Consider the following 27,648-nt stretch of genomic DNA (forward strand, 5'->3'; position numbering starts at 1 on the left):
TGTGTGTGTGTGTGTGTGTGTGTGTGTGTGTGTGTGTGTGTGTGTGTGTGTATACACACCCCACATCTTCTTGATCCATTCATCTGTTGATGGCCTCTAAGGTTACTTCCATATCTTGGCAATTGTAAATAATGCTGCTTTGAACATTGAGGTCCATGTATCTTTTTGAATTTGGGTTTTTGGGTTTTTTGGCTATTACCCAGGAGTGGAATTGCTAGGTCATATGGTAGTTCTGTTTTCAGTTTTTTAAGAAACTTCAATACTGTCTTCCATAGTGGTTGCACTAATTTACATTCCCACCAACAGTGTATAAGGGTTCCCTTTTCTCCACATGCTCGCCAACATTTGTATTTTGTGTTCTTTTTGATGATAGCCATTCTGACAGGTGTGAGGTAATGCCTCACTGTGGTTTTGATTTGCATTTCTCTGATGATTAGCTATGTTGAGCAATTTTTCGTGTGCCTGTTGGCCATCTGCATGTCCTCTTTGGAAAAATGTCTCTTCAGTTCTTCTGCCCATTTTTTAATCTGATTGTTTGGTTTTTTGATGTTGAGTTGTATGAGCTGTTTCTGTATTTTGGATATTAACCCTTTATTGGTCATATCACTTGCAAATATTTTCTCCCATTTGGTAGGTTTTCTTTTCATTTTGTCAATGGTTTCCTTTGCTATGCAAAAGCTTTTAAGTTTAATTAGGTCCCATTTGTTTATTTTTGCTTTTATTTCCTTTGCTTCATGAGAGGGATCCTAAAAAATATTGTTGCAGTTTATGCCAAAGGTCTCTGCCTGTGTTTTCTTCTAGGAGTTTTATAGTATCATCTTAACATTTAGGTCTTTAGTCCATTTTGAGTTTATTTTTGTATATGGTGTTAGAGAATGTTCCAATTTCATTCTTTTATATCACGCAGACTTTTTTTTTAACATGACTTTTCAACTTGTAGGTGGATTATTGCTTGGTCACAAGTTTCTTCCTTCACAGATGGAAATAGAAGTCTAAAAAAGGAGATCCTTAGCTGAACAACCATATAAGGGAAACATCTATGATTATTGGGAATTTTGAGAAAGATATTTATGGCCAGCTAGCTGTTTTAGCCACATACATTTTGATAAGTTGCAATTAGTTGAACTTTAATTGATATCATAGTCATTTATATTAGAAAATAGTTTCTTTTTTTTTTGAATTTTACTTTTTTTCTATACAGCAGGTTCTTATTAGTTATCTATTTTATACATATTAGTGTATACATGTCAATCCCAATCTCCCAATTTATCACACCACCACCACCACCCCCCACCGCTTCCCCACCTTGGTGTCCATACGTTTGTTCTCTACATCTGTGTCTCTATTTCTGCCCTGCAAACCGGTTCATCTGTACCATTTTTCTAGGTTCCACATATGTGCATTAATATACGATATTTGTTTTTCTCTTTCTGACTTACTTCACTCTGTATGACAGTCTCTTGGTCCATCCACGTCTCTACAAATGACCCAATTTCATTCCTTTTTATGGCTGAGTGAAATTCCATTGTATGTGTGTACCATATCTTCTTTATCCGTTCGTCTTTCGATGGGCATTTAGGTTGCTTCCATGACCTGGCTATCGTAAATAGTGCTGCGGTGAACCTTGGGGTGCATGCACATGAAAAGATGCTCAGTATCACTAATTATTCGAGAAATGCAAATCAAAACTACAGTAAGGCACCACCGCACACTGGTTAGAATGGACATCATCAAAAAGTCTACAAACAAATGCTGGAGAGGGTGTGGAGAAAAGGGAACCCTCTTGCACTGTTGGTGGGAATGCAAATTGATACAGCCACTATGGAGAACAGTATGGAGGTTCCTTAAAAAACTAAAAACAGAATTACCATATGACCCAGCAATCCCACTACTGGGCATATACCCAGAGAAAACCATATTTCAAAAAGACACATGCACATGTTTATTAAAGATTCACGAACTTTTTTTTTTTTTTTTTCGATACGCGGGCCTCTCACTGTTGTGGCCTCTCCCGTTGCGGAGCACAGCCTCCGGACGCGCAGGCTTAGCGGCCATAGCTCACGGGCCCAGCCGCTCCACAGCATGTGGGATCCTCCCGGACCGGGGCACGAACCCACATCCCCTGCATTGGCAGGCGGACCCTCAACCACTGTGCCACCAAGGAAGCCCTGTGCAACCTTTTATAAAAAAAAAAAAAAAAAAAGGAAGGATGACTCAGGGTGGAGTTGAGAGCCACAGAGAATTGTTCCTAGACTTTGAAATCTAATCAAGAAACTTATTTATCTGGCTGGATTTCAGAGCTTCTTTGGACTAGTGGCTTCCTTCTGCCTTGTATTTGTTTTTGTTTTGTTTTTTTGCATCTTTATTGGAGTATAATTGCTTTACAATGGTGTGTTAGTTTCTGCTTTATAACAAAGTGAATCAGTTATACATGTATATGTTCCCATATCTCTTCCCTCTTGCGTCTCCCTCCCTCCCACCCTCCCTATCCCACCCTCTAGGTGGTCACAAAGCGCTGAGCTGATCTCCCTGTGCTATGCGGCTGCTTCCCACTAGCTATCTACCTTATGTTTGGTAGTGTGTATATGTCCATGCCTCTCTCTCGCTTTGTCACAGCTTACCCTTCCCCCTCGCCGTGTCCTCAAGCCCATTCTCTAGTAGGTCTGTGTCTTTATTCCTGTCTTACCCCAAGGTTCTTCATGACATTTTTTTTTTTCTTAAATTCCATATATATGTGTTAGCATACAGTATTTGTCTTTCTCTTTCTGACTTACTTCACTCTGTATGACAGACTCTAGGTCTATCCACCTCATTACAAATAGCTCAATTTCGTTTCTTTTTATGGCTGAGTAATATTCCATTGTATATATGTGCCACACCTTCATTACCCATTCATCCGATGATGGACACTTAGGTTGCTTCCATCTCCTGGCTGTTGTAAATAGAGCTGCAATGAACATTTTGGTACATGAGTCTTTTTGAATTATGGTTTTCTCAGGGTATATGCCCAGTAGTGGGATTGCTGGGTCATATGGTAGTTCTATTTGTAGTTTTTTAAGGAACATCCTCTGCCTTGTATTTGAATTGGAATATCTGTAGTTCTTATCCTATATCTGTCCCACCATTCTATGTTGAGAGTGGTGGGAGCAAGCAACTCATCTTAGTTTCAGTTTTAAGAGAAATTGTGCCCCAGCAGTTGTACTTAATAGATTACACCCAGGAACTTCATCAACATCTGGACTTGATTTAGATTTTAGACTTTGAGCTGATGAGAGAGATGAGATTTTAGAATTTTTATTTAATGAGAGATGTAGATGAACTGATTATGTGGTGAGATACAGATTTAGATGATGAGATTTTGGACTTTGGGCTGTGATGGGAGGCGACTATTAGGAACCTTAGGAGGGGGACTTCCCTGGTGGTCCAGTGGTTAAGGCTCCACACTCCCAATGCAGGGGGCCCGGATTGGATCCCTGGTCAGGGGACTAGATCCCGCATGCCGCAACAAAAGATCCCGCATGCCACAACTAAAAAAAAAGATCCTGCATGCCACAGCGAAGATCCCATGTGCCGCAACTAAGATCCAGCACAGCCAAATAAGTAAATAAATAAATAAATATTAAATAAGGGAACCTTAGGAGGTGGTGAATATATTTTGCATTTGGGAGGAACGTGAGTCACTAGGGGCTACAGGACAGATTTATGCTTACCATAGTTAGGGAAAACTCAGTTAATTTATAATTATATTAAGAATTATTTAGTAAGTCTAATGTATTTATAATTTTTTCTTCTCATTTTTTGTAGCTTGTCCTATATAGATTAATTCATTTTACTTCATTTTATAATGGAAAAGAATGCCATGATAAAATTTTATTTTAGTAATTTAATCCACAGTTGAATCCACAAATACAGAACCTGTGGATACAGAGGGCTGACTGTACTATGCCTTTTTTTTCTTGAGATAATGTTGGCTTATAACATTATATAAGTTTCATGTATGCAATATTATTTTTCTACTTCTGCATACACAGCAGTATGCTCACCACCAAATATTTAGTTTTCATCGGTCACCATACAGTTGACCTCTACCCGTTTTGTCCCCCACCCCTTCCCCTCTGTTCTCTGTATCTACATGTTTCTTTTGTTTGGTTTGTTCATTTATATTGTTTGTTTTTTATTTTTTATATTACACATGTAAGTGAAATCATATAGTATTTGTCTTTGAACACTATGCCATTTTATATATAGGACTTGAACATCCTTGGATTTTAGTATCTGCCGTGGGTGAGGGGTAGGGGGCAGGGGACAGGTGTGTATGTTCTGGAACCAATTCCCCAGGGATTCCAAGGGACTTCTGTAAAATAAAATACAGAATACAAGTTTTGAGAATTTTCATGTATTTAAGCATATTTAAGAAATTCTTTTACTTATTGTATCAATAGTGTTGCTACTGTTAGTACTTTCTATTTTTTATAAATAATGAATAAGAGGATAATTAAGAAATGTTTTATTGATTCACTTGTTTTTAAATAGTTATTTTTACTAACTTGTTTATTTAACATACTTATCTATTACTGGGCAAGTCTTTAAATAAAAATATTTTAAGAACATGTTAATTTAATAGTATTGGTTTTTCTCTCACAGGTTTTGCAGCCTTGTGACTTGTTCTATCAAGCTACTCAGATACGTACAGATCCACAAGTGATTGAATTATCAGTAAAATCCCTGACACTGAAGGTAAGTTACAATGTAGTCGGTGCCCTTTTGAAAAAATTAATAAAACTTAGAAATAAGCAATTATTATAGCAACTCTTTTGTTAAATAAGCAAAAAAAAGCTATTTTTGAAAATCTTTTATGACACGTAATTTTAAAATGATATTTAATACATATTTTATAATGAGTGTTTTCATATATTTTGTTATTGGCAGTTGACTGCTTCTGTAGTTAACATCCTTATAGTATGTATAGTTGATCCATTTAATATCGACATATAAATATTTTAACTATTGAAATTAGTTATGATAATCAAAAAACTTTTTTGTGGGCAGCAAATTGTATCTACTATTTCTTGGTAGTAAGGTTAGTTCAATATTAATTCCTCTTGATCCTTTACAAATATATTTAATGTTTTTTTGAAGTGTGTATTTTTTGAAAGTGGTTTATGTAGATTTTTTAATTAAATTTTTCCCCTTAGGTTTCACCAGTTATCATAAACACTGTGATTACCATAACTTCAGCACTTTATACAGCTAAGGAAACCATCCCACAAGAAACTGCTTCTTCTACAGCACATTTATGGGAAAAGAAGGATACAAAGAATTTAAAAATGTGGTTTCTTGAAGAACCAAATGAAGTTGAAAAAATAGCTTCCCCAACTGAATTGGTACCCAAAGGAGAGATAATAAGAATGAACATTGATTCTATTTTTCTAGTTTTTGGGGCTGGAATTGGTCATCGAACAGTACCTATGCTTTTGGCAAAGTCACGTTTCTCAGGGGAAGGCAAAAACTGGAGTTCCCTAATAAATCTCCACTGTCAGCTTGAGCTAGAAGTAAGCATATGTAGTATTTTTCCAGATTTTATAACAAATAATGCTATACATGGACTATTTGGGGACTCTTACTTAAACATTTAAATTAAATTTATCCTAAGTATGATGTTGGTTCACAAAACTTTTGGAAGAAAGCGTACAAATTTATGCCCTTGATATAGTTGTTTTTATGTGTATGTTACTTTTAGAGTACATGTCCATATTAAGTTTATATTTCAACTGGTTTCATTCATCTTAAAGTTGATGATATTAATAGACAGTTTTGAGTAGATGAAAAATTCTTAATTTTAAGAATTAAATTGAGTATCCTTTTTCCTTTAAAATGATAATAGACTATTTCTTAATCTCTTCTAAAATAGTAATATAAAGAATGAGAAAAATATGCCTTATACTTTTATATAATGCAGAATCTTTATAATGTAGTGAGACTCCACCAAGGTCTTTCAGATTTTTGTGAGAGTCCTTTAGTCATATGGAAGATATTTGCTTTGAACCAACATATATTTTGCTTCAGAATTTATCTACATAGAATCATCCCAGAGATATTTTGCTTTAAATTATTAATTGAGTTGATGTCAAGTAGAAACTAATCTGATACTCTACCTAAGTCAGTAAATATGAAAATTTATAAGCTCCTATAACATTTGTGTTGATACAGAGTTATATGCTAATAGAGGTGGAACTGACAGACTAGATTTCAACTTTCCAGATTTTAGCTAGAATTATCTGTATTTTGCAGAGGATTTGATCTAGGATGTCCAAGAAGTTCAGAGAATTCAAATAAGTGCATACTCATTGAATCATATGTTACTTGCCTCAAGGGCTTTCGAAAAGTCAGTGGAGGTAGACAGATATGTTTAAAAAATGTCAGTAGTGTTTGATAGATGAACACAGCTTTCGAGGTTAAGCCCAGACTGAAAGTCAAGGAAAGATACCTAAAAGAGATTTTTTTTCTGGATTAAATTGTGAAGACTAGACCACGAAGTTAGCCAAGTGAGGAAAGCATGAGGAAACTAATGAATGGCATGTAGACGGTTTTCACATGGAAGAAATAGCACAGCCAAAAGGAATGCTGGTGGGAAACAGCATGGAAGATCATTTTAGAAAATATCAGAGTGCCTTATTTAAAAAATTAAAAATTCTCTCTCTAGGTACATTATTACAATGAAATGTTTGGTGTGTGGGAACCTTTGCTTGAACCCTTAGAAATTGATCAGACTGAGGATTTTAGACCATGGAATCTTGGAATCAAGGTATTTTTGAAGTCTGAAAATTTTTTTCAAATATTGAGGATGTCCACATTACACATACTTTAATCGCAACAGAGTTCAGGTATCTCATTATGAGCCTTTCCACGTGCTTCCTTGATTGACCCCTGAATGTAATTTTCAAACCCAAGGCCATTGCGTCATGGGCTTCTAATACAAATAATTATGTAACATTTATTATGCACTAGACATTGTTCTAAATAATCTACTTTTGCTTTAACCGTTACAACAAACCTCTGAAGAATATACAGTTTTAAACTTCATTTTAACATGTGATGGGACTGAAACTGTGGAAGTTAAAGGACTTCCATAAAGCAATAATACCTTTAAATTGGAAGAGGTGGAATTAAATACTGCCTTCAGAGTCCCCACACATAACCGTCGTTAAAATATCGCCAGCATTTTCTTGAAGGTTGTTGTCTATCCCGAGTTTTCTTTGATCTCTGAAGGGTGTATATATAGAAGAAAATATAATATTATTTGTTTGAAATATAGTGTGAATTTATGTAATCATACGAATCAGGACCTTTAGATGGATGAAATTGTGCTTCTGAAGCAAGAGACTGCAGCATTCCTAGCATATCTCCTCCCTAATAATGATTCAGTCAACCTGCAGGCAAATGTTTAGTGGTTTAAAGCCAGTTAAAGGAACAGTAAAGGTGACTAGCTTGGCATATCCAGCTTTTTGTATTAAACCAGGACATTTGATTTTCCACGTATTTCAGATAAAAGATTTGGATAAAGGAACTTATTTGGCGGTTGTTAGGTCAGGATACACATAGGCAGTAGACCTGTGAGTTCTAAAAAGAGGTAGGTGGTATTGATTCACATGAGCCCTAGGACCTAGTGGCACTGTTCTGCAACTATTGTTGGACTTTTTAAGTCCCTAGGTTTCTGTTCTTTATTTATAGCATTTATAGCACCAGTAGATTAAATGACTTTTCTTGCCCTGAATTTCCACATGCTATGATGTATGGGCTTCTAATTTTCATTCAGATGCTCCATGCATTTAGTAATTTTAGGGGTTATTTTCCCTTCTAAATTGTGCCTGCCATTTTAGTATAACTGAGGAGGAGGAGAATTTTTCTTCCAATACTGCTTCTATCCAATGCGACCTTAGTTGGCTGATGTCCAAGTAATTCCAAGTAAGGCAGTGGAACTGATAAAATGTATTGCTCTCTCTAATGCTGTCATTGGAATTTGTCTAATGTTTGCTTTTCCTTTGCAAAGTGAGTTATGTTGTGCTCCTAGGAACAAATTTTTCTCATATTTCTACAATTTATATTTTATTTTAGATGAAAAAGAAAGCCAAAAAGGCCATTGTTGAGTCAAGTACAGAAGAAGAAAATTACAAGGTACCAGAATATAAAACTGTCATCACTTTCCATTCAAAAGACCAACTAAACATTACATTATCCAAATGTGGCCTTGTAATGTTAAATAATTTAGTCAAGGTAAGAAAAGTAACTTGAAACTTTAAACGTTGGTGTACTAGTCTGAGTTAACCCTTTTCTTTTATTGAACAAGAAGTTTTTTGTTAACTTAGTTATTTGTCATATGTCCATTAGTGTTCTGCTTGTCGTTTAGTTTTCTACATTTTCTTTTATTTATGATAACCCTTTCTTATTAGGTATTTACAGAAGCTGCCACTGGATCTTCAGCTGCCTTCATAAGGGATCTAGCACCATTTATGATTTTAAATTCTCTTGGACTTAGTATCTCTGTTTCACCAAGTGACTCTTTTAGTGTGCTCAGCGTACCTATGGCAAAATCATATGTATTGAAAAATGAGGAGAGTTTAAGTATGGATTATATCCGAACTAAAGACAATGATCATTTCAGTGCAATGACCAGCCTAAGCAGCAAATTCTTCTTCATTCTTCTTAGTAAGTGATAAATTACCTTCCTGGGGCTTTAATTTCTTTTAAGTTACATTTTATATCCCATTTTACTCATTTGTGGTATCTCACAGGTTTTTTATCTCCTTTCTAATATTTTGCAAATTTCATTATTTCCTTTGCAGGGCTTTGCTTGCTGTTGTCACTTTATCTTTGTATTTCAAATTCTGACTTTCTTTGGCCACTGCTTTATTTAGAGTATGGTAATTTACTACTTTATGTTTTGGAGAGGAAAATTATTAAATCTCATCCTCAGTCAGCATTTACAGACTTAGCTATAGATGGTTGTTTTAATCACTTTTAGTATAACTCAGTAGAATTGCACCAGTTTTGCAACTGAACGAATTCAGAATAAGGTTTGAATTCATGAAATGGCACAGGGTAATGGTTTTGGGGTTTGTAAATGGTTTTTGTGTTCTGCCTATTGAGGTAGAGGTTTTTTTCCTTTGTCCTTTATGTTTCCCAGAAGTTTTTCATTTTCATGAGAGGTGAAAGTAAATACATTTTTAAATTATCATAGTATATAGTCATTGTGAAGTTAAATATTAAATAGTCCCAAAGCCTCACTGACACCACTTTCTGACAGTCTGACATTTAAGTAGTTATGGAAGGGAGGATATTAGAAAGGTTATTTAGACATGGAGGAGGGGTACTAAAACTGATAGCTAATACTTTTTCCTAGTCAGGAAGTGATTCATAACAGTGGCTAGGTTTCAGGAGTTGTCCCAGCATTGTCCATGAATTATTCTCATCAATTTTACCTCTGTTTGTTTTTAAACTGACATTTTTATGGGATAGTAGGGAAGAAGGTTATATAAATAGATAATTCACCCCAATACAATATATGTATATATATATATTAGATAAAACTGTAAATTTTTAATCAAACCTTAGATATCACAAAGTGTCACAGGTTGGTGGAAAAACTTAAAAACTGAAAAATTGCAGCTTCTTGGTAGTTGCCAATGACTGCCTGAATGTATTAGGCTCTGGTTATTATGACAGCAAACCAGAGAACAGTGTTCTTGTATTTTCTAGTAATTTCTCTCATCAGTCAGTTATTTTTAAAAGGTTATGTTGTTGTCTTAAGTTAAACTACTGAATGAGATTTCTTTTTTAATTAAAAACTTTTTTTGGTAAAATGCTTTGAAGGTTCTAAATGAATGATGTAGGTATGTATTGTGGATTCTTAAAATATCCCTTTGTGTAGCTTTCAGTGATAATTATTCATACGTTTAAGAAATCATCTGATGTTTCTGGTTTAAAATGTCTACTTAAAATTAATATATGATGAATTATAATAAAAACTTTCAAACATGTATATTTAATTTAGCGCCTGCTAACCACTCTACTGCTGATAAAATCCCTTTAACAAAAGTGGGACAACGACTGTACACTGTAAGACACAGAGAGTCTGGAGTTGAAAGATCTATTGTTTGTCAAATTGATGCAGTGGAAGGAAGTAAGAAGGTAACAATTCGCTCCCCAGTGCAGGTACGGAATGATTCATTTTTTTGTAAGGTCATATTGTGTATATTTGTATGCTAATTAAAAAAAAAAAAAAACTAAAGCAAATTACTACCAAAAGAATACAAACTGTAATAGAAATATAGCTAATAGCAAAAAGAATAATCATTATCAGTAATTATACTACTGTAATACGAGCAGTTGTAGGAATATTTTGTAAATGTTTTTGGAATATTATTTTGTAAAAAAACAAAAACAAAAAAAATTCAATATTTTGTTTTAGTTCTCTGTAGTATGTATTTATTATTTCGTTTCAATTAGAGAGAGAATACAGTGAGAGAAATTTGTACACCTTTATTGAGGTAAAATTGATGTACAATAAACTGCATATATTTAAAGTTGATGAATTTTGACAAAAAATACACATATGAACCTTCATCACAATCAAAGTAATAAACATACTTATCACCCCAAAAAGTTTCCTCATCCCCTGTCTCCCCATTCCCATGCATCTACTTATATGTTCTTGTGGTGCATTAGTTACACAATATAGAATTTTATGTAAATGAATGAAGTACAGAATGGAGTCTGGCTTCTTTCACTCAGGATAATTTTGTATGTGCCAACTTTTGTGTAGTAATGTTGTTGCATGCAGTTACATGTTGTTGAGTAGTAATCTGTTCTATGTATATACCACATACCATTTTTAATGAATTTTTGTATATGATATAAAGTGAGGGTTGAGGTTCATTTTTTTCCGCTTGTCTATTCATTTGTTCTGACCAGGATTATCCTTTTTCCATTAAATTGCCTTGACACTTTTGTCAAAAATAAATTGACCATATCTCCATATCTGTGTGTGTTTATGTCTGAGGTCTCTAATCTGTTTCATTGATCTATTTATGTCAGTACCACACTGTCTTGATTACTACTTAATCTTCAGTCTTGAAATCAGGTAGTACAAGTTGTACCACTTTGTTCTTTTTTAAAGTTGTTTTGGCTAGCCTAAGTCCTTTCCATTTCCATTTAAATTTTAGACTTCAAGTTTTCAATTTTTATTTAGAAATTTTGATTAAATTGGCATTTTTAATATTAATTTTTGATTTTTTCTTGCTAGTAGAAATACATTTGGTTTTTGTATTAACTTGTATTATACAACCTTACTAGATACATTTATTCTAGTAGCTTTTTTATAGATATAGTTATGATGTCTGCAGATAAAAATATTTTTACTTCTTCCTTTCCAATCTGATGTTTATTGTCTTTTTTTTTTTTTGTGGTACGCGGGCCTCTCACTGCTGTGGCCTCTCCCGTCGCGGAGCACAGGCTCCAGACGCGCAGGCTCAGCAGCCATGGCTCACAGGCCCAGCTGCTCCGCGGCATGTGGGATCTTCCCAGACCGGGGCACGAACCCATGTCCCCTGCATCGGCAGGTGGACTCTCAACCACTGCGCCACCAGGGAAGCCCTATTTTCTTTTCTCTTGTTTATTGCACTGGGTAGAATCTCCAGTACAATTTGAATAGAAATTATGAAAGTGGATGTTTTTATCTTGTTCTCAATCTTAGGGGAAAAGTATTCAATCTTTGACCATTGAGTATATTTTGAGTTGTTTTTTTTGTTATTGTTGTTCATGATCCCTCTGTTTGTAGTTTACTGAGAGTTTTTAAATCAGAAATGAATGTTGCATTTTGTCAAATGGTTTTCTCTGTTTATCGAGAGGATCTTTTAAAAAAATTGTTAATATGATGAATTACATTGGTTTTTAATTATTATATTAAATAATGATTGACTTTTAAATGTTAAATGAACCTTGCATTCCCAGGATAAACCTCATTTGGTTTTGAAGTATTAACCTTTTAATATATTGTTGGATTGATTTGCTAAAATCACGTTTATAATTTTTGCATTTATGTTCATGAGGGGTGTTGGTATAGAGTTTTCTTGTAATGTTTTTCTTAAGTTTTTAAACCACAGTTTCACTTTAAGGGCTGTTCATATTATCTGTCACTTCTTGAGTGAGCTCTTCTAGTAATTTTGTGTCTTTAATGAAATTTGTCAGTGAACTATTTTTGCTTTTACTTCACTTTTATTTTCACAGGGTGTAGAAATTTAGATTGAGTTATTTTTTCCATACTTTTAGGATGTCATTTCACTATCGACTCTATTACATTGTTTCTGACCAGAGTCTGCTGTTATTCTTAACCTTTGTTCTACGAAATGTGTGATATATTTTTATATACTTTTAAGTTTCTTCCCTTTATTACTGGTTTTAAGAAATTTGGTTGAGATGAATCCTACATGTTTCTTATACTTGAGTCTTTTAAGCTTCTTGAATCTGTGGATTTATAGTTTTCATCAACTTTAGAAAACAATGTTGCCATTGTTTCTTCAAATATTTTTTTCTGTCTTCCCCCTCTCTTCTTTTCTTCAAGTAGGTATATATTAGAGTGTTTAAACTTATGCTGTCTAATGCTCTGTTCACTTTTTCTTTCAGCTTCCCCCGACCCCCATGTTTCTGTTTCGATAGTTTCTATTATTATGTCTTTAAGTTCACTTTTCAATGTCTAATCTGTTCTTAATCTCATCCAATGTATTTTTATGTCTAGAAGTTCAACTTGCATTTTTATTTACATTTTCCATGTCTTTTTATATATCCTCAGCTTTCCTCTAACTTTTGAACATATCAAGTATAGTTATATAAATGTTTTAATATCCTTGTCTACTAATTCTGTCATGTGTTTCATTTCTGATTTGTTTCATTTTATTCATTTTTTTAACGGGTCATTTTAAAATTCTTTTTGTGTGTCCAGTAATTTTTTTACCAGTTGCTTAAAATTGTGAATTTTACCTCGTCAGGTGCTTTAGATGTATTTGTACCCCTTTATGTATTCTTGAACTTAATTCTCCAACACAGTTATGTTAGTTGGAAAGTGATCCTTTCATTGCTTGTTTTAAAACTTCTTAGGTGAGACTCAAGCAGCCCGTAGCCTAGGGTTAATTTTGCCCCACTAGTAAAGCACTGTAACCAATACCCTTTGTACTAAACAAGATTTTGCCACTTCGGTTGGTTAGAAAAGGAACTGTGTGTCAGCACCAGAGATTGTTCTGCCTGCGGCTTTCAGATGGATCTTTACTGAGCCTTAGACAGTGTACTGATGTGCATGTGCCAGACAGTACTGTACTGAAGTCTTTGGAACAGGGGGCACTCTTAAAGTCTCAGGAGTTACCTCTCTGTAACTCTCACCTCGCCATGCAGCTATCTTCTCTCTCATGTAATGTGCTGTTAGAGTAAGCCTCATTGGCTTTCCCACATTCTTATATCTATCTCTTCAACTCAGACTGGGCTCTGTTTGACTTCTCCTTCTCCACACAGTAATCCAGAAACTCTCCAGGTAGTAAGATGAGGTGACAATCTTAGGGCTTATCTTGGTGGAGTTTTCTTTCTTCCTTCCTCCCTCCCTCTCTCCCTCCCTTCCTTCCTTCCTCTCTCTCTCTCTCTCTCTCTCTCCCCTCCCCTTCTCTCTCCCCCTCCCTCTCTCCCCCCCTTTCTTTCTTTCTCTCCCTCTTTCTCTCTCTCTAGCCCTCCCTCCCTTCCCTTCTCTTCCCTTCCCCTCCCCCTTTCTTTCCTTCTTTCTTTCCCTCCCTCCCTCCCTCCCTCCCTCCTTTCCTTTCCTTCCTTTCCTTCCTTCCTGTGCCACCTTTTTGTCCATTACTTCATGTGTATTTTTTTTCCCTGGTGTTTTGGTTGTTTATATTGGGAAGTTATATCTGGTCTATATTTTTCCATCAGGGCTGAAAACAGAGGTTCCTTCTCTTTCATTTTTGATTTACGATGAACTGTATTAAAAGATGACAGGGCTTCCCTGGTGGCACAGTGGTTGAGAGTCCGCCTACCGATGCAGGGGACACGGGTTCGTGCCCTGGTCTGGGAAGATCCCACATGCCGCGGAGCGGCTGCCCATGAGCCATGGCCGCTGAGCCTGCGCGTCCGGAGCCTTTTGGCTCCGCAACGGGAGAGGCCACAATAGTGAGAGGCCTACGTACCGCTAAAAATAAAGTAAAATAAAAGATGACAATTGGGCTGCGTCATTATCGTAGATTACTTTTGAATTTTATTAAATAGTAAAACATTAATGTTAAATTTCTTATAGGTACTTTCATAGAAATGAAAATATATCTCTTCTTTTAAATCGGTAGAGCAAACAGTTTATCTAGAAATAAAATATAGTGTAGTTAAGTTTATATATTTATCAGTTCTTAGTTTGCACTCAGTATGTTTTATATTTTGGTATGATTTTTAAAATATAAAGATTTTAGTAAGATATAGAAATAATACAAGAAAATGGTGTTACTAACCAGTTTGGTTTTGTCTATCCCAAAGATAAATATAAACGGAGGTTTATCTGATAATGTGTGTTAATCAAAATAATGTTAATCTTTTACAGCACTGCTGTGTGCTACTCACTGGGTGAGCTGTTCCCTACACACTCTTTGATTCAATGAGTAGCATACAACAGTGCTGTAAAAAGGTAGACATTTGCCAGCCAGTGGCCTGTTTTTCACTTTTATCATATAGACATCTAAAACTTGGATATAATATGTTTCCTATTAATTTTTTCTACTATTTTTGTCTAAATGAAAAGTTATTCCTTATATCAAGTTCAAGAAGATGTTATTTTCTTCTAAGATTTTTAAAGTTTTGTTTTTGAGATTCCTTTTCTCTAAAACTGGAAACTTTCCTTGTAATTTTTAGCAAAGATAATTGCATGTTGGGATTTTTTTTTCTAATTTATATGAGCAAGATAAATATTGCCTGATAATTCCTTTGCTGGGATATTTAGATGGAATATTTTTTAAATGTCTTTAGATTCTTAGATTAATGATACTAAATGTTACTTTTCTTTCCCAGATTAGAAATCATTTTTCAATACCACTTTATGTTTATGGAGGGGACACCTTATTGGGAACGGCTTCACCTGGAAGTGAATTTAACATACCATTAGCATCTTACCGGTGATTATTTCTTTATCCTTTTGTTTGCCCTAAGGTCTCTTATATACTTTTTAGTTTCTGATTTAGTAGTGATATCTATCTTTAAGTTATCAAACCATGATCAAATTTATCTTGTTAATATCTCATCTAACTTATTTAAGTTTCGGCACTCTTAGAAGATTTTTTTAAAGAAATATTATTTAACTTAATGTGTATAATGTATATCCTATAAATTATCTATGCTTTCACTAGTAAATATAAATTACATGCTTGCAATATAACTATCATGGCCATAGTCATATATATTTATGATTTTTAAAAAATTTCTTACTGAGCATGATTGGTGGCTTCTAGATTTATTTACACTATTATGAAGTGATTTTTACTTTTTTAGGGTTTTATGATAGAATTTTTAAGAAATTTCTTTAGAAAATGTAAAATATTTTATCTTTTAATCTACATATTTATCTATTAATTGTTCATTGATAGAATTGTAATGTAAATAGAGATAGACAGTTGATCCTTCAACAACATGTGGGTTAGAGGTGCTGACGCCCATGTAGTCAAAAATACACATTCAGTTGTCCCTCAGTATCCATAGAGGATTGTTTCCAGGACCCACTGCAGATACCAGAATCCTTGGGTGCTCAAGTCCCACAGTCAGTCCTCCACACCTCTATTTCCACATCCATGGATTCAACCAACTGCTAGTCATCAAGTACTTTATTTGCTGAAAAATGTCTGCTTATGAATGGACCCGTGTAGTTCAAACCCATGTTGTTCAAGGGTCAGCTGTATAGTACATATAAAATCTTTTATGTATTAAGAAAGGACTATTAAAATTGTAACAGTACTAATGATGGGCTAGTCTCTTAATCATAGGCTTAATATTACAAACAAGTATTGTTATTATTTAGGATATTTAATCTGGAATTGAAGATAATCTCTTTTAGGGAGATTAAACTCTCTTGGAGAATAAAAACTTCCTCAGAATAAGCATCATAGTTTGTTAAGTACCATTTCAAAACACACTCTAGACATGGACCTTTAGACCTATGCTACAAAAGGATGGAGGCAAAATTACAAGCAGTGCTAAAATATTCCTTACCTCTATTTATTCTGCCCCATACGTAGGAGTTCAAGATTGGGTCCCTAATGCTTAGAATACAGCCTAGCAGTTTTAGGCACATATTTTCAGAGAGTAGACCTGCTCACCTTAGTGAGTGTTTTATTGCCTAGACCTTCTAACCCTAATGAGTTTTATTGCTTAGTTCAGACTTGCTGAGGGAAAGAGTTATATTGTCTAGAGAACAACCACAAAATAGTTGTTTATGGTATCTGACCTTGTTCTAGAGAGGATTTGGGGTGGGTTATAAGACTAGATTAAAAAGTAGCATGTAAGATATGTTCAAAAGTTTCTGTGAGGAAATCCATTTTGTCCTTGGATAATAAAAGTTAATGGCATTCTGCTTTATTTTTAGTAAATATTACTATATATTTTGTGTTTCTGTCCATAGAAGAGAAAAGTTAGGCCATTAGAGTATCTTTACACTTTTTTGTTCAAGGCTAAATATTTGTTACATGGAAGTTAATCTATCTTAATTAGAATTATTAATGACTGACTAGCTTGGACTTCACATTAGATATTCTTCTAATCTAATGCTTAGATATAGATACTCATATTTAAGATGTGAGGTCTTAAATTGACAAATGGGTATCATTCTGTAGAATTTAGGTATACTTATTCTTAAATTTAATTCATTTAACAAGTATTTACCAAGTGTTTTGTTGTGTGGAAGGCACTACTGTAAGATACCAAGAGGAATTGGCATGGCTATTCCCCTTGAGAGATTGATATATTATATAGGTACAGAAAGTAGAAAACAATGGGTTGTTGAGAATCATAGAAAAAGTTTTAGTTGCAGAAAACTATGAAAAGGAAAGAAGGGATTAATGATTAACTCCTGAGAGACGTACATGAATTGTAGTTAAAATATAATAATGTGGAGATTAGTGGGGAAGGGCAATCTTAAATGGAAGGAATTGCATAACAAAGATAAGGAGGCGTGAATGCACAGGATTTGTACAGGTCTATAAAAGACTAGGGGTTTGACTGGAATGTAGTGTGCATGTTGGAATATGAAATTTGAAAGGTTAAGTCCACGTTGGGATAGTTGCTTGCTCATTGTCTTGCCCCCATTTATATAAATTTTATCTTCATCTTTAATATCTATTTCTTTCTTCCTCTCTCAGAACATTTGGTGTTCTTCTGTTTTAAGACCATTTAATGCATCAGCTCTTCTCACTCAAAACCTCTTGCCATTGATCATCTGTCTCTCATGTTTTCTCTTCATTCATTTCTTAAACTTTCCTTTAACCTTGCATATGTCTCTAGTTCAGCTCTACCCTTCAGAAACAAAGCTTTTGGGGGAAATTGTGACCTCTGGAAAACACTCTGCAGCCAGTCTAGAAAGAGTTAACCACACTCTTCATGCCCTTAGTCTTCAGTGTACATCTGGGTTTTTTTTGAGGGGGGGTACCTATCACAGTGCAGTAGTTATCTTTTAACATTACATTTCCCATGTGATTGGTATCTCCTTAAGAGTAAAGAATGACTTACCATTTGTTCATTTTCAGTTTTACCTTCTCATTGGTAAATAATAGTCCAATAAATGTCTTGATGGAAAAAAAATGAAATTTCAGAGAGAATGTAGAAGTAAAATAGGCTAAATCTGATAAATGATTTGACAGGTAACTATATCTATGTATGTAAGGGGGGAATAAGGAAGAGTTAATATTATTTTATAGTCCAGAGTGCCAAGAGCTGGAAGTTCCTGAAAAAAGGACACACAGAGAAGTGGGTGTGGAGGGTTCAGAGTTCAATTTAGCAATTTAAAGCACCGTCCGACATCATTACAGAAATATGTAGTAGATATTTAAAACTCGGGGGACTAGAGCTTAAGAAAACAATCACAGCTAGAGATAGTATTGACACTTGTCACACAGTAAGGGATAGTGTCACAATCATAGGTAATTAGTTTTACAAGTATAAAAATACTTAAGTGTTTATACGTGGACACACCTTAGGTTTAAAAAAATTATTAAACCCAAAGTACATTTGCAATGTAAACAAAGAATGTGATTTTTAAATATAAGGATTAATCATATGTGACACCTAATAATTTTATTGCTGTCTTCTTACAACCACTTCTGCAACTATGCTCAACATTTCTGTAAAGCTAAGTATCTATTGAAAGCTTTCATTTGATTAACCTTGAGAAGCCAGTGATTAATTTTTCAGTGGAAATATATTTTTGCTTCACAAACTCAATCATGGTATGTACTTGGGACCACATATCCAGGAAAGCCAACTTCTTTAAGTTCAGTGTTTAAGTCACAGCTGTATGTGTGTGTTTTGCATATATGACCTGTATGATTACGTATTTTCTGCGAGAAACCAATTATCTTGTAAACATACTTTTAAGACAGCAAGTTTGTAAGAAAAATATTCTTCTCTTGGAAGCCAAATAACTTGATTGGTTTCCAGAAAGTTAAGATGTATGTTGGTATCTATATGTCTATCTTACCTATCTCTAAGAAGAATGTGAAAATATAAAAATTTACTACAATAGTATGGAGGGAGATAATTTCATTGTTCTGAAGCTGTAATCAAACAATTAAACATGTATTTTCTTTTAAAGCATTTTAAAATGTATTTTTTAATCTTTTATGTAGATCACTCCTTTCCCTGAAGCCAGAAGATGAGGACTATCAAATGTGTGAAGGAATTGATTTTGAAGAAATTATAAAAAATGATGGCACTTTTCTCAAGAAGAAATGTAGATCTATAAACCCTTCCAAGAAGCCATTTATCATTAATATTGTCCCAGAAAAAGATAATTTGACATCTGTGTCAGTGTATTCAGAAGATGGTTGGGACTTACCATATATAATGCATTTGTGGCCACCTATTCTACTCCGAAATCTTCTTCCTTACAAAATTGCTTATTATATAGAGGTATTCTGGAATTTTTTAATGCCCTCCTGTCTTTGATTTTGTAGCTTTAGTTATTTAAAGTTATGAACAATAAAACAATGTTTTAAAATTCTAATAAAAATTATAGTACTGGTGAATAGACAGTACAGATATTCTTCAAATGGAAAAGAAATGTTTCAATCATGGTATATGAAAGAAGATTAAAAAAATTTTTTTTCCACTGATTTACCTTAGAAATCTGGTTACTAAGTTGAATATAATTCATACACACAAATATGATATGCCATTTTAAAAATCATTTATGAAAGTAATAGATATTCCTGTAGAAAATTTTAGAAAATAGAGATTATTAAGATTGTCTGTAATCACATTATCTGAAGGTAGCACTTCTGATGAAGTTATCATTTCAGTTCTAAAATATATATTTTTCAGTCTTTTCCATGCATGTATATTTCATGTATATTTAAAAGATGGATACTAACTTTTCAAACATGTATGAGAATTAGTATTAAAATGATAGTACTAGACTTAAAACTTGCTACATTGTATTATTCTTGTGCTAGTTTTCTAAAAGGATTTTATGCCCTATAAAGATGCTTTTTCTTTTAAATACTCTTTGTTTTAAGATATTGCATCTGATTCCTTCCTGTTGCTGTAACAGGAATCTCTCCATCTTAGGATTTTAAGTAAATATTCCATTTGCCATTGCTTGTCAAATATAAGAAAGTAGTTCTTCATTGTAGTATATTATTTGTTTTATTGCAGTCTTTTAATAATTATTGGGATTTACTCTGTTTACACTTTTCTGTTAAATTTTTTTTCGGAGTGGGGGAGTGAACACATCTGTGGTTTAAGAATATCTGTTTTCCATATGGTTGACAGATAACATAGTGGTTAAGAATTTACACTTTGCTGTCAGATAGATTTGAGACTGAATCCTACCTCTATCGCTTACTAGTGCTATGTCTTTAGGTAAGCTACATTATCTTTCTAAATCATTTGTCCAAGCCTATAAAAGGGGGATAGTAATAAAACTTTCATGATTGGGATATGGTGAAATCAAATTAAATAATGTTTGTAAAGGACTTAGCACAGTGCCTGACAGGCATATGGTTCCCATTTATTTACCTCTCTAGCACCACCAGCACTACTCTTCTATTTTGTGGAACATGTCAAGTATTGACACCTTACCTTGTTTTTGCTTTAAGTAATTTAAAATCTTAAGGTGAAGAGATTCCCATGTTATAACAGGAGGGAACCAGATTAGAGTTGCTGGAAAAACAGGTGAAATACCCAGATGGAATGTCTATCTATGTTGCATTTTAATAGAACTTTTAACTTGATGCTTTTAGGGATCACATTCTGTTTGCTAGTTTCCAAAGGATATGGTCACTTTTTAGAAAGACAGTTTAGCTGCGGTGTGGAAAAGGGCTTAGAGGAGATAAGAGCAGTTAGGAGACTCTTAAAGGGAGAGGTTACAGTGACATGAACTAAGGTAATGCAAGTGTGAGTGGAGAGAAATGAACAGTTTTGAAAGCTACGTAAGATTCAGTATAAACAGTGATTGGAAATGGGTTATGAGAGTTTGTTAAAAATCAAAAATGAGAGTTAGTAGGGATTGCTTATTTTGGATTACATACATTTTTCATTATTTTGTAGTTTTCACAACTAAAATCACTAGTGGATAAGATTTTTGTTTTACTAATTATAGTGTTTTATAATCTTCATTAGTGCCAGCAGAATTTCACACTATATTATTTTATTTTATTTTCACAATAGTCCTTTGAAGTAGATCATTTAGACCATTTTACAAATACAGTAACTCAAATCTCAATTTATAGAAATTTATACAGTTGACAAAGTTAGAACGTGAACATAAGTCTTCTTTTTCTGACAGAGGTATTTCAGAATCATTTGTATAGCATTTGGAATCATTAAATAGAATATTTTGGTGTATTATTCTGAAACATTAAAAATTTACTGTATTTTTTTTTATTATAGGGCACTGAACATAGAGTTTTTACTCTACATGAAGGCCATTCAGCCCAGATTTGTACTGTACAGTTGGATAAAGCCAGGCTGCATTTAAAATTACTTGACTATCTTAATCATGATTGGAAAAGTGAATATCATATGAAACCTAATCAACAAGATATTAGTTTCATCAGTTTTACTTGTGTTACAGAAATAGAAAAGACTGATTTAGATATTGCTATCCATGTGACTTATAATACTGGCCAGACGGTTATGGCATTTCACAGTCCTTACTGGATGGTCAATAAAACTGGTCGAATGTTACAGTATAAAGCAGATGGAATTCATCGAAAGCATCCACCTAATTATAAAAAGCCAGTTCTCTTTTCTTTTCAGCCAAAGCACTTTTTTAATAACAATAAGGTATGTGAAGTTTTTTTGACTTTCATTCTTTATCTACTTATCAGTCCTTTTTGTTTGTTTAGAAGAATAAAATATTATGAAATAGAAATAACATTTGTGAAATATTTGAGGTTAAAAAGATTAAAATTTAGTCTTGGGAAGGGTTTAGTGCATTAACAGTATAATATTAGTTTAAGCTAAAAAGCAAAAAATATATCAACTTAGGTAGGAATTTTTAAAGGTACCGAAATACTAATATATTTGAAATATTTTTTTCTAGGTTCAGCTTATGGTAACTGATAGTGAATTGTCAGATCAGTTTTCAATTGATACTGTTGGTAGTCACGGAGCTGTTAAATGTAAGGGCCTGAAAATGGAATATCAAGTGAGTTCATTTTATGCTCATCAGGAAATTTTTTTTAAGCTCTACTGAGTACTTAATAATTTTTATCAGGATGTTATGATAATGGAATAGTTTTTGAAATGTTGCTATTTTTTTTTCCTGTAGGTTGGTGTCACTATAGATCTTAGCAGTTTTAACATTACCAGAATTGTCACCTTTACACCCTTTTTTTTGCTTAAAAACAAAAGTAAATATCGTATATCAGTGGCTGAAGAGGGAAGTGATAAATGGCTCTCTCTTGATTTGGAGCAGGTGGGTAGATGAATTTCAAAAAGGTACCTCTTTAGATTTTCATTTTCCCTTGAAGTTTGATACATGAAATCACTATGTAATGTTCTAACTCTCCACCCCCACCTCCCAATTTTGTTTCAGTTCCATGAACATTTGAGTATTTATTTGTACCAGAATAAACCAAGTAAATAATTAATTATTAAAATCCGAACATTGTCATCTAGGAATGTGTTGCTTGATAATAGAGGTAGACATTTAATAATTACTAACCAAATGTCGTTAAATATGGCAGTAGAAGACTGGGTAAAGTATAAATGCAGCAAAGAGAAGGAAATTATTTATTCTCTTTAGGAAGCTGTTAGAGATGCCTTTATAGGGTAGGTTAAGCTAGTTATTTTAGGAAGACAGTAGTGTCTTAGGAATGAAATTTTGATTCTACTCTATCTGTAGCTATTAGGTCTCTGGGTAAGAGCTTTCTGAAAGACTGCCTGAGGTTAATAGAATACTTCTGAAGAAATTTTATTTTGAGTATGTTAGGATTATTAGAGAAGTGTTTGCTATTTTTATTCATTATGCCTTTTTGCTTTGACACCATCTTTCTGGAATCATTCTTCTTGATGTACCATGCTTTGGCATTTCCTTTAGAGCTGATTTGGAGGTAAATACCATCAGTTTGTGTTTATCCATAAAAGTTTTAATCATCACCTTTCTTTTATGATACTTTTTCTTGATAATCAGTTCTATTTTTTTCTACATGTTGTAGCATTTATTATATTCTGGCTTCCATTTTTGTTGAAAATTCTGCTGTGATTCTGTCATTTCTCTGGAGGTTATCTTTCCTTTTTCTCTAGCTGCCTTCACAGTTTTCTCTCTGTCTTTGATGTTCTGCAGTCATACTACTGTTTGTCTGCATGTGGGTTCCTTTGATATATCCTGCTTGAGATACTTTATTCCTAGACCTGTAGATTAATATATTTCATACCTTCTGTAAAATTTGCAGCTATTGTCTCTTTAAATACTACCTCTCCTCTTCGTCCATTTCCTCTTTCTGGGTCTTTAATCAGATTTGTTCTAGAACTTCATATTCTTTCTTCCATATATCCTATTATCTTTTTTATATTTTCTATCTGTATAACTCTTTGCTTCATTCTGGATAAATTCTACATATATATTTTCATAGATTTTCACTTTTACTATATATATTATACAGTGTGTGTATATATATATATGCTATTTGAGCCTTCAGCTGAGTTTTTTTTTTTTGCGGTATGCGGGCCTCTCACTGTTGTGGCCTCTCCCGTCGCAGAGCACAGGCTACGGACGCACAGGCGCAGTGGCCATGGCTCACGGGCGCAGCCGCTCCGCGGCATGTGGGATCTTCCCGGACCGGGGCACGAACCCGTGTCCCCTGCATCGGCAGGTGGACTCCCGACCACTGCGCCACCAGGGAAGCCCCAACTGAGTTTTTTATTTGAATAATTACATTTCTCATTTCTAGAAGGTGTACCGTTTTTCATGTTTGCCTGTTTGTTCATTCTTTCAACAATATTTATTGTGTGTACTCCTTATGTGCCTTGTGATACGTCTTTTAACAAAACCACAAGTACCTGTCCTTGTGTAGTTTACATTTCAGTGGGAGTGTAGGGAAATCATTAAATGGATAATACTATAGTCAACTAGTAAAATACATAGTATGTTTAAAGGTGACAGGTCTAATAGGGAAAAAGGAAATAAGACAGGCTAAGAGGTGTTAAGAGTTCCAATGAGCAAGAAGTGGGCTATAATTTTACATAAGGTGGTCAAGGATAGGACTTACTAAGGTCACATTTGAACAAACTTGGAGAAAATGTGAGAGGTACACTTGTCAAGAGTTCAGCTGAGTTGGAGCTGAGATGCCAGGTACAGGAATAGCTGATAAAGACAACAAGCTAAAATGAAAGTAACACTCAGGACTTTAATTACTTACTGCAATAGTATAAGTAAGAGGCTAAACTGAAGAAAGCACCACCTCCCCTTGTACCATTTTTCCTATGGAACAACGTTAGTTAGGGGTGAGGTGGATCAGTGAGGGTAGTGTCATTGTCAGGGGAGCCCTGAACAAATAGCTCTTACTGTTTTATGGATCTGGGGGTGGCAGAAAACAAAGGAGAAGGGCTAGGAATGGAAAAGTACTGAGCACCAAGTCAGAGTAGAGAAAAAGCATCTTGAAGTTCCGCCTCTCTCCTTGATAAAGAGGTGTTGCAGAGATTCTTGAGGAAGGCCTCTGCCAAAGGCCCTGGTAAAGAGGCCTCTGGACAAAGATGCCTGTAGTAGGAATGCAGATATTTGTAAGGGCATGGCTAGAAGTGGGGGCTGAGTTCTTGAGAATGCAGTGAACTGGCTGTGCACCTAGTCTGGTATGGGGAGGGCAGCTTTGCCCTGTGAGACCTGCCAGATAAAGGTAAAGCCTTTGTAATTACCAGTGGTCTGACCTGAAAAATTGCACATAGGTTTTTAGCCAGGAGTTGGACCCCTCAGCAGTGTGGATATATGGGGAAAGAGCATTAAAGACAAAGGATCAGCCAGGGTAGGTGCCCTAAAATGGGAGAATATTTGGCATGGTTGAGGGATAGCAAAAGGGGCCGATATTATTGGAGAGGGAAAAGTATTTAGAAGAGAACAAGACATAACAGTGATAAAGAGTAATCACGCAGAACTTTGTGACACAAAAGTTTGTGAATTACAAGGATTTTAACTTTTGCTCTGAGTGAAATGGAGAGAGCTATTGGAGGGCTCTGAACAGTGATTAAACACAGTATACTCTCAAATATTTGTTGAATGGATATAGATTTTCTTTGGCAGATGTTTCATATATGCTCATTAAGTCTGTGGATTCTTGGTTTGTTGGATGTAGAGCTCTCTATATATCTAGATGCCAAATTATAACTGCAGCTTTGTTTCACTCTATATATTTTCTAGGTATATGTTTTTCCATACTTTTATTTACAGTAGTTCTATGTCTTGCCTTATACGTCAATTGCAGATAAGATTATTGGGTCTTCTCTTTTTAAAAACCTAATCTGTAGCTTCTGTCTTCCAACAGTTAGTTTATATTTACAGTAATTGCAATTACAAATGCATTAGGACTTATTTTTTATTTTACTTTTTGTTATCAATTTCAGCTTTTCGCTTTTTTTAACATTTATTTAAGCTTCTGTCTTCCAACAGTTAGTTTATATTTACAGTAATTACAATTACAAATGCACAACAACTTATTTTTTATTTTACTTTTTGTTGTCAACTTCAGCTTTTCTCTTTTTTTTTGTTTGTTTTGTTTTTTAACATGTATTTATTTATTTTGGCTGCGCCGGGTCTTAGTTGCGGCATGTGGGATCTTTGTTGCAGCATGTGGGATCTTTGTTGCAGCATGTGGTCTTATAGTTGTGGCATGCAGACTTCTTAGTTGAGGCATGCATGTGGGGTCTAGTTCCCCAACTAGGGATCAAACTCAGGCCCCCTGCATTGGGAGCCCAGAGTCTTACCCACTGGACTGAGGGAAGTCCCTCAGCTTTTCTTAAGATAAATTTCTTTTGCTAATTTAAAATCTTCACATTTTAATTTTGGCTTACAGTAGTCAACCTTAACTTAAAATGCATATTTATGATTATTAGCTGTGTTGATTTGTAAGGAAGGCTTACAAATAAGCAAGGCTTGGGGGTTTTCAGAGAGCACATCGTTTTTAGTCTTCTCAGTTCCTCTTGGGAAATATGCTTGGATTAGTATTGCTACTGTTTTGACTCCCAGATAAGTTTCCACTGGGTTGCAAGAAGCCTCAAGTGGGAATTTTCTCAGCCTGTTATAGCCTTAACCATGTCTAGTTCCATTAATTACTTTTTATGGTTGAATAAAACTGACTTTATCAAGCTAAGGCACTTGACTCTAACATCTAGCTTCTTCTACATTGCCCTCAGGTCATATGGTGATGATGAGCACATGAGCAGTCTCATTGAATTATGTGAAGTTACCAGCCTGGTCAGAGTCGGATCACACTAAGACCTGATTTACATAATAGTTTACAGACAAGGCTGGCTCTCCATTCCTGTCCTTTTAGCTCTTTTCTTTGTTTCCAGCTCCTGTTGTCTCGTCTTCTTTCTGGGTGCATTGACTGTCTCCTATTCCGTTAGTCTGGTTTCCAGATCACTGATGTCCAGGTGGTTTCTTAAGATTTTGAGCCTGTTTTCTACTCTGAACTTTAGACTTTAGATACTTCTCTTGGTTTTTGCTTTTGTTTTTGCTTTTTTAATCCTTATTTGACTTCCAGGACTCTGGATTTAATATATGTCCTGACTTGACATTTGTGTGTACTTTGACTACTGCTTAATTACTAAGTGATGCCCACAACCCAAATATAACTTTTAGTAACTGAACATTCCCCTGTTTTAAACTGATCACTTGGCTCAGTTTACTTACTTTTTTTCAATCCATCTCTAGATCTGGACCACACTAACGCCTCTTCACAGCGCTCTATTAGTAACTCTTCAACTTACTACCCATTACTGCTTGTGTTCAAAGTGCCCCCAAGTGGCACCCCATCTTGAAGTCAGCAGTTTATAGCTAAGCAGTCCAGTAACCAGAGCAGTGTTGAAAGAGGTTTAAGACTATTTTAAGTCTACTCTGATGGGTTTATTAAAATGATAAAGGTCTTTATGGTGAAATCAGTTTTACTTAAATAAATATATGTAATATATGTTTTAGTGTATCCCCTTTTGGCCTGAGGATGCTTCTAATAAACTTCTCATTCAAGTTGAAAGAAGTGAAGGCTCTCCCAAAAAGATACATTTTAACAAGCAAGAAAGTTGTATTTTATTGCATCTGGATAATGAGGTAAGTGATTCTTTTGTGTGTGTAGTTAGAGAAGCTAATATATACTTACTAATTTTTTTTTATTAAATGATTTTTTTTTGTTTGTTTCACCAAAAATGAACAAACATTTCTCTTTGCAAAGGGAAAAAGTTCTAAAAGGAAGCAAGAGACATAAAACAATTTAACTGTTATATGGAAAGTTAGAGCAGGGGTCCCCAACCCAGGGGCCATGGACTGGTACTGGTCCTTGGTCTGTTAGGAACCGGGCCGCACAGCAGGAGGTGAGTGGCAGGCGAGCGAGCAAAGCTTCATGTGCCGCTCCCCATGGCTCACATTAGTGACCGAACCATCGCTCACATTACTGTCTGAACATTCCCCCCTCCCCTCCGCCGTTGGGGACTGCTGAGTTAAAGTGCCTAGAATACTACAATATACCACATCTTGAATTTGACCCATCTGTATATGATAATTGAGAGTCATGGTTTTCCAGAAATGCGGTATAAAATCCTGAATTACTTTCCAAATCATCAAAAAATATATTAAGTTATGAATAGCTTTTATTATTAAATGTTATTGGTTAATATTCTTTGGAAAATGATCACATTAGAGAATATTTTCTT

The 27,648-nt window shown here is 34.6% G+C and overlaps 1 protein-coding gene across 5 annotated transcripts in view; it reads left to right on the forward strand.

The window, feature by feature from the left end:
* VPS13A (vacuolar protein sorting 13 homolog A) overlaps positions 1 to 27,648 on the forward strand; it is a 237,092-nt gene that overhangs the window by 151,491 nt on the left and 57,953 nt on the right. For all 5 annotated transcript variants that reach the window (XR_003790666.1, XM_029201746.1, XM_029201744.1 and 2 more), the window contains 12 exons: positions 4,645 to 4,737; positions 5,196 to 5,552; positions 6,704 to 6,805; positions 8,116 to 8,274; positions 8,451 to 8,706; positions 10,052 to 10,212; positions 15,097 to 15,200; positions 18,915 to 19,197; positions 21,178 to 21,573; positions 21,833 to 21,937; positions 22,061 to 22,207; positions 26,921 to 27,049. Coding sequence is in view for 4 of the 5 variants with exons in the window: in XM_029201746.1 (XP_029057579.1) it covers positions 4,645 to 4,737; positions 5,196 to 5,552; positions 6,704 to 6,805; positions 8,116 to 8,274; positions 8,451 to 8,706; positions 10,052 to 10,212; positions 15,097 to 15,200; positions 18,915 to 19,197; positions 21,178 to 21,573; positions 21,833 to 21,937; positions 22,061 to 22,207; positions 26,921 to 27,049 (2,292 nt within the window). In the remaining variant the exon portion in view is untranslated. The remainder of the gene's footprint in view (positions 1 to 4,644; positions 4,738 to 5,195; positions 5,553 to 6,703; positions 6,806 to 8,115; positions 8,275 to 8,450; positions 8,707 to 10,051; positions 10,213 to 15,096; positions 15,201 to 18,914; positions 19,198 to 21,177; positions 21,574 to 21,832; positions 21,938 to 22,060; positions 22,208 to 26,920; positions 27,050 to 27,648) is intronic.

The sequence above is a fragment of the Monodon monoceros genome, unplaced genomic scaffold, assembly GCF_005190385.1.
Source record: "Monodon monoceros isolate NGI ecotype Baffin Bay Population unplaced genomic scaffold, NGI_Narwhal_1 Super_Scaffold_5, whole genome shotgun sequence".
Lineage (NCBI taxonomy): Eukaryota > Metazoa > Chordata > Mammalia > Artiodactyla > Monodontidae > Monodon > Monodon monoceros.